At 54.9% G+C, this 7,500-nt stretch overlaps 2 protein-coding genes across 2 annotated transcripts in view; one reads left to right on the top strand and one right to left on the bottom strand.

Moving 5' to 3' along the window:
- Nucleotides 1–1,272, top strand: part of MONBRDRAFT_10586 (uncharacterized protein) — a gene marked incomplete at both ends in the record, with an annotated part of 2,341 nt that extends 1,069 nt beyond the window's left edge. Inside the window, 3 exons of the mRNA XM_001748356.1 lie at nt 1–136; nt 253–956; nt 1,114–1,272. The exon at nt 1–136 is cut by the window's left edge and continues 27 nt beyond it. Of these exons, the coding sequence (XP_001748408.1) occupies nt 1–136; nt 253–956; nt 1,114–1,272 (999 nt within the window). The remainder of the gene's footprint in view (nt 137–252; nt 957–1,113) is intronic.
- A 627-nt stretch (nt 1,273–1,899) lies between these two features.
- MONBRDRAFT_27904 (uncharacterized protein) lies at nt 1,900–7,357 on the bottom strand (the record flags this gene model as incomplete). The annotated part of the gene is made up of 23 exons (XM_001748283.1): nt 1,900–2,085; nt 2,163–2,249; nt 2,390–2,494; nt 2,579–2,794; nt 2,905–2,994; nt 3,189–3,336; nt 3,475–3,561; nt 3,664–3,760; nt 3,866–4,028; nt 4,069–4,151; nt 4,441–4,606; nt 4,692–4,749; nt 4,844–4,985; nt 5,076–5,225; nt 5,328–5,394; nt 5,480–5,607; nt 5,732–5,809; nt 5,902–5,981; nt 6,081–6,164; nt 6,233–6,272; nt 6,385–6,529; nt 6,630–7,039; nt 7,153–7,357. The coding sequence occupies 23 exons, from the start codon at nt 7,355–7,357 to the stop codon at nt 1,900–1,902; spliced, it is 3,015 nt and encodes a 1,004-aa protein (XP_001748335.1).
- Between the last annotated feature and the right edge of the window lie 143 nt (nt 7,358–7,500).

Below are 7,500 nucleotides of genomic sequence, written 5' to 3'. Positions count from 1 at the left end.
TATGCCATTGGCTTGGGTGTGAGTTGGCGACCTCTGGCCCTTATTGGTGCCTGTATCCCCGCCATCCTCGCCGTCTTTACGTTCTTCTTCCCGCCCTCCCCTCGCTGGCTGTTTGGTCGAGGACGTCAACAAGATGGTAAGCCGGCTTTTCAGCTCTCCAATCCACCAGTTTCGTCCTGATCTCACCCAAAGGCTCTCTCTCGGCTGAAATGCTCATGAACCTACTTTATCTTCCCTTTGGCCAACCCACAGCGGCCGTGGCTCTGCAGAAGCTGCGTGGCCCCCTTTTTAATATTGACGAGGAGATGAATGACATTGAGAACACCGTGCGCCAAGCACAGGCAGCCAAGAATACATCGCCGCTCGACGTTTTCCGAGGCGGCGCCGGCAAGGCCATGTTCATCTCTGGTGTTCTCATGCTCTTCCAGCAGTGCTCCGGCATCAACGTCGTCATTTTCTACAGCGGCAAGATCTTTGAGGATGCCGGCATGTCCAACCCCAACGTGCCCGCTCTGATCGTGTCCGCCGTTCAAGTCGTCATCACCGGCCTTTCCGGAACCATCATTGACCGCGCCGGCCGGCGTGCCCTCATCATGGCCGCTGGTATCGGCATGGCCGCCTCCTCAGCCGTTCTCGGCTATTACTTTTACGAACAGGACCAGCACCAAAATCCCAACGGCATTATCGCTGTCATCAGTCTTGTCCTGTACATCTTCTGCTTCTCCCTCGGCCTCGGTGCCGTGCCTTGGCTCATGATGTCGGAGATTTTCCCCAGCAACGTCCGTGGCATGGCTTCCTCCATCTCCACCCTCCTCAACTGGACCTTTAGCTTTGGCATTACCGAATCCTTCCAGTCTCTCATCGACGCTCTGACAGAGCAAGGCGTCTTCTGGGCCTATGGTGGCATTTGCTTGCTGGGTACCATTTTCGTCCTTCTCAAGGTTCCCGAGACCAAGGTCCGTCCCTCACCCTCTCGTCCACTCTTCTACCCCTCTGGCTTTGCGCTCTTTACTCGTTCTACACGCCAGACCCCACCATGTTGTATCTCTGCGCGACACACCTTGACCCAATTTTCATCTCACGCAACGCACCTCCCTCTTTTGGTTCACGTAGGGCCGCTCCCTCGAGGAGATTGAGCGCTTCTTCGCCGGCGACAAGACCGCCGGTAACCAGCACATTGACGGCGCGGGCACGGGTGGCTTCCTGGTCAAAATCGCCTCTTGCTGCGCCCTCCTCTACGTTGGCATTATTCTGTTGGCCTCCAACGCGTAGAACCTTTTTTCGACTCAACCTGCCGGGATTGACAACCACGGGCATGACAAGTATCGCTTTTGGGAGCATCGTCTCTGGTCGTTCTTGGTTCCTAGCATGGGAAAGAGAGGCGTACCCTTGTCAGTCATTTTTGCACGCACATAGCCACACACGCGCACACTCTCTCAAGTGCACATGTGTGGAACGCCATGCTCTTGACTCCCGCTCATCTCAGGGCAAGCCAAACCAATCGAGTAGCGCTAGTTTTAGAGGCATGTACATTCTTGTGAAAGAAGACGAGCTAATACTTGTCAGACTTTTTTTTAAAAAATTGAGAGTGCATTTATATAAACACTTAACGACCAGAAATTTCGGTATCTTATACCCCATTAAGTGCAGCGCGCGTGGTGTAGTGGTTATCACGTCTCGTTTACACCGAGAAGGTCATCAGTTCAATCCTGGTCGTGCGTATGCCAAGTTTTTTTTTCTTTGTTGCCTTGATGCTTGCCAGTCAATAAGGGGAGATGTGGCCGGCGGGGCAGTGCAAGTGTGACTCTCAATTACGGGCATGGGTAATGGATGCACAAGTAGGGTGGTTTGATCGATAAGTCGGGTGGATGGTCGTGATGGTTTTTGTGAACGACCCATTTAGACAGCCTCTTCGGCAGTAGTACTGGCAAGCCGGGAGGGCGGGTCGGACGGCAAGCCAAGCTCGTCGTCTGGTGCCGCTGTCCGGCCACCAGAGACAAACTGCACCATTTCGTGTGGGTGCAAGCGGTGCGTGGTATTGGCCTCGAACCGCCGCCGGTTTTGCGACAAGATTGCCGCTCGCAGCTGAGAGGAAAAAGGGGTAGTAGGATGGGTGAGAGCAACAGCCATCCTGCCGTGGCAAGGGACAATGGCTGACTCACCTCTGTCATGCCGATGGTGCCCACAAGTCGGCCCATTTCGGTCACATAGGCCACGTTGGCACTTAGTGTTGAGAAGAGCACATGAACCTGACGCATGCACGACCAGCGACACATCGAACCACGAATCAAAGTTGATCTCTGCCTTTCTGACGATGGCGCTTTCTCTTTTGTTGTTTGAGAGGCAACGGATGCATGGGCGGGGAAAGGCAGGCTTGGGTCTGGCGCACCTTGTACAGTGATGTTTGGGCCACGATTTGGAACGGCGATGCGTCAATCGGCACACCCGTCAAGTCCACCGTCCGTTGCAAAAGGAGCTTGCGTGCCTCTTGATTCTGCCAGCAAGGGATCGGCACAGAGCGCACGCTCATTAAACCCCAGAAACGCGATCGGTATCACGCTTGCCTTCTACCACGTACCACAGTGACTTGTGGGCCAACGGCGGTCATTTGTTCAATCAGCAGATTCTTCAAGACGTTGCGATGCACGCTGCCCAGCAGCATGTGCGATTCAAGGTCGTCCACCAAGGGAAATTGCTTCATGTCCTTGTTTGCTCGCAACAGCCGATTGATTTTGCCGTACGTGCAATGTAGCGAAATGGCCGTTGGCTGCCGGCGCATAATGCTTTGGGCCGTCTACGAACGAGAAAGTTGTTACTTCAAGTAACAAGAATCCAGGTTTTTCATGTCCCCGCAAATACACACGCGCGCGCGCGCGCACCACACACACACACACACACACACACCTGGTTATAGCCTGGCCCACGGCGAAGGTCGGGCAAATAAGGAAGACCACGCAGCTGAATAATCGAATCGTATATGGATGGCGTCAGCATCTGAGCGTGCAAAGCAGCAAGCAAGGTAGCAGCGTGAGCCTCTGCACTAAGCCGAGTCCAACGCCGCCCGTGATTTTGCATGTGCATGAATCTGCAGGACAGCACGCCTGAAAGAAAGCGAGCGCGCGGGAGGGAGAGAGAGAAAGAGAGAGAAAGAGAGAGCAAAAGGGGGAGAACCCTCGCGCAAGGCACACCTGGGCAACGGCATTGCTAATCAAGACGGCAACCATGACAGGTAAAATGTGGTGGATCTGTCCCGTCAGCTCAAACACAATCACCGAGGTGGAGATGGTGTGCGTCACCGCGCCGGCCAATGCTGCTGCCCCAACAACCGCATAACCGCTATGCATGCGACACCCCAAGCAAAATACATTGACAAAACGCAGACAAAAGGTGGAGCCGAGCAGGGAAGATCCGGTCAGCAACAAACACGATGCTGGATGATCTCAACTCTGCAACCGCAAGATCGCAAACGCATACCCGGGAACAATGTGATCATCAGTGGCCCAGCCACACGAGTTGATGGTCTCGTTGTGCACAACAAAGTACGGCTCCGAATCAACGTGGCTAGCCGCAAGATGCAAAGACACAAAGGTTTAAAACCACATCGGGGTGCTCGGCCTGGCAACAAGGGGCTAATGGCTGCCAACCCATGCAGTCAAGACATACTCGCCCATGAGGCCGCCGGGAAAGATGATGGTCATCGATTCGCCAAAAAGGCGGCCCACGGCCGCCCCGATCACGAAGATGGGAACAAAGACACCCGCTGCACCATTGTCCAAGAAGCAAAAAAGACAGGACAAGACCATGAAAGATATGAGGCCCGCGCACACGTACGACCCATAAACAAGCCTCCACATGCAGCACGAACCGGGAATGGGCAACGTGGTGGCGAGAATTGAGAGCACAAACTTGACAAAGATGAAGAGCACCAGGCTGCCAAGGACATCCATGCCTTGCCACTCCTGCAAAACGTTGACGGGTCCGGGAGCAGAGGCGCACCAATTGGCAGCGTGGTGAGCCTGCATTCCATCCTGGGGGTGTCTTGGATTGGTCGGCAAGGTTGCAACAAACCGGCAAACAGCGCAGGGGCTCGATGGTAAATAGGTGGTCAATCTCCTTGGTCTGGACCAAGCTCATAAAAGGACCAATAGTGCCTGAGCAACCAGCGTCGCGTGACGAGCGATAAGATCCAAGGCCACCCCAATGCCACCTTTGTTGCAAACGTGCGTGAGAGGGAAATCGCAACTTGCCTCGGTAAGTCATGACTGATATGAACAAAGCCACAAGCGTTGGGTAGTAGTAGCGGTTTTTGGACAAGAAGGAGAACATGTGTCCCGCTAAGCCGCCGCGCCCCACGCCACAACTTGGTGAGATTAAACCATTCATTTGCAAGATGACAGACACGGCGAGAACACAGACATGCCCAGGCGGACAGAAACCTACGACTTGTGACGTCACGTTCTTTCTCAATGAGCTTGCGGTGAGCAACGATAAAAAGCGAGCCCAGGATACCGCAGGCAATTCCGAGAAATACGAAAGCCACCATTTCTTGCAAGTCAAAGGGGTATGCATCAAACTGCGACGGGGCACATTCATATGCAGTGAGAACCTTGATCGAACCACAGGGCCGCGAGCCAGATGCCAGCCCAAGGGGTGGAGAATGATGCAACGGGTACGGGTACTCCACCCCATACTTCTGTAGTGAAGAGTGCGGTAATGGTACGTTCACTCGACATGACGACGGCCAGCAAGCTACCGAGCCGAGTTGACAAGAGGTGAGTTGCAAGACGACGGCCAATGCCTCGCCAAAAAAATGATCGCGTGCGCAAAATCAAATCAACCTTACCGAAACACAAAGGCGCCGACAACGCTGGCGTAAAAGCCGCGCCAATAATTGCGGACGGCAAAGTAAGTGGACGTGACCTCGATGCTGAACAAGACACCGCCGATTGGCGCACCGAAATTGCTGGCCACGCCGACCGCGCACGCTAGTAGGAAGTCGAAGTGATGGCAACGGTTAAAAGAAAGCGGGGCTCAAGGCGTGCATCAAGTTTGTGTTAACAACGGGAGGGGCGCACCAGCGGCAAGAAGGTCGACGCGTCGGGCATCTACTTTGTAGATGCTGGGAAAGAGGCGTTTGACCAATTGCTCCTGGACGATACTGGCCATATGCACGAATGGACCCTCTTTACCCACGGGCAGGCCAGAGCCCTCGGCAAAGATGAGGCCTGAGACCCGCACGATGCGTTTATGACAGGCAGAGCTAATGAATCTTTTGCGTGCTTGAAGAGCAGATGGGGCATGGCGCGGGCGTGGTGGGACAAACGCACCAACGATTTTGGCAGCGAGGGTACGGCCGGAGAGATAGCCCTCGATGGGAGTGCCTTGCAAAATGGTCTACCAAAGACATTAAATTAGAGACATTGACGAGGATGCGCGCGCGCGCACAACCGAGCCGTGATGTACTGTGACTCGAGCGGACCTTCATTTGAGGAATACCAGATCCAATGGCATCGGCTGAAAGCCAGTGGGTGGTTGCGGTAGCCATAATAACGCAGGTGACGGTAAAGGCACTCCAGGCCACAAACATGTACGAGGGATGGATCCCAGCTAAGGACCCAGCACGCACATGCCCGAGGCCATGGATGCATGGGGAAGGACAGCGATGTGGGTCAGGAGGAGCCCGATAATCAGAGGCAAAAGGGCGTAAAGCAGCGAGTCGACTAAAACGCACAGGTTGCCAAATCGCGGAGGTGGTGGAGTGCAGAGATGGCAAAGTCGAGGCAAAAGCCAATCAGAGCGATGGAGACGCCTAGTCAAGTGTGCGCGGGGAAGGAGACGGAGATTGAGCGAATCAGGATGAGTTGGGGCCTGCATGCCGGCCTCGGTGGTGGTGGTGCGCACCCAATAGGCTGAGGACCAGCCAGTCATCCCCTACAAGCTTTGAGAGCTGCTGAAGGACATCCTTGATCAAACGCTGCCACCTGCGAGTGAAGACGGGGGCCCATGATGCGGTAAGGGCCATGGTGGCGAACAAGTGCAGGACTTGGTGACTTGGGTGAGGCACTGTACCAGGAACTGACCAACGAGGCCGGGTGGCAGGCTGGGAGTGATCGCGGAGCAAGAGGATGCTGTCGCGGTCCTCGGCATCTGAGTCATAGACCAAGCTGGCGTCGGACGACAGGCATCGGGTGAGAATGAGGGCCAAGCTGCGGGCAAGATACTGATGAGGTACCTGTTGACGGACGCTTGGCGCTGGCGCTGGCGCGAGGATTCTGCGTCCTGTCCAAACGAGTGCAAGTGGAAAGCATGAGGTCAGCTCAACGCGGCCGGGCATGATCAAGGCAACAGGTGGGTGTGGCGCGCGACAGGAAAGCAAGCCCGCACCGAAGCGGTCGCACTGCCACTCGTGACGTAGGAGAACGGGCGCGTTGTTTGTAGATCCATGACGCTTGGCAGCCAGCTTGCATAGGGCTGAGGGCTGAGGTCTGAAGTCGGAACGCGACTGGTGATGATTGTTCTGCAGGAGGCGCTAGCGCTGAGGATGTGTGCCTCGCGGCGCAGCAAAGGCCGTGGGCTCAACCTAAACAGCAAGCCGCTATCGCTCCGCTTCCGCCATGATCGGCCTGTACACTGATCAAGCCACAAGGAGACACAGGAGAGAGAGAGAGAGAGAGAGAGAGAGAGTGTGTGTGTGTGTGTGTGTGTGTGTGTGTGTGAGTCAGAGAGCAGATCAGATGGACCTTGTCGTCGTTCAGATAAAAAAATTGAAAAAATTTGGCAAAAGAGAGAAAAAAAAAGAGAGAGAGAGAGAGAGAATGAGAGAGAGAGAGAGAGAAAAAGAGAGAGGGAAAGGCACTCATATCATAAAATAGTAAAATACTTTCTATGTTTGTCACGACGCCCTTTTTCATTGCCTGCATGCATGCGTCGGTTAGAATGGGACACGCAGCTCCTTGGGGGGCTGTGTTTCGCTTTTGGGCTACGGAGGCGGGGGCTGGTTGAGCGAGAGCGGGTGGGTTGGTGCTGTTCTTGATGGTTGCTGGAGCAGGCCAAGCCCGGCACGGGCGTGCGGACGATCTTGACAAAGGTTGTCGAGGATGCCCATATCAAACTTGCTCGTCTTTCAAGTCCGGAACGAAGCAGCCTTTGCACCCGCCAAACTTGAGTTGTTGTCCTGGTGATCGACCGCGTTGCACACGCACACCCTGGTCTCGTCGCTGCGTCTCACTTCAAATTTCACAGTGCTCCATGTCAACCAACTGTCAAGGCACACATACATGTACACACACACACTCACGACCTCGTTGGATAGCAGCCAACAGCCCCACACGACAGGAAAAGACTCCAAGCCGCACATCCAGGCACGGTCGGCGCGTCCACACAAGCCAAAGAACAAAGCCAAACGCTCTGGTTCGCCATCCTTGCGGACCCTTTCTCTGAGTGCACGTAGAGGTGGTGTGCTATGTGTGGCTGTGTGGCTGTGTGTGCATGTCTGCTTCT

Source organism: Monosiga brevicollis, genomic scaffold, assembly GCF_000002865.3.
Source record: "Monosiga brevicollis MX1 MONBRscaffold_22 genomic scaffold, whole genome shotgun sequence".
NCBI lineage: Eukaryota > Choanoflagellata > Craspedida > Salpingoecidae > Monosiga > Monosiga brevicollis.
Note: the sequence above shows the minus strand (reverse complement) of the source record. Positions and strands in the feature narration are given on the sequence as shown.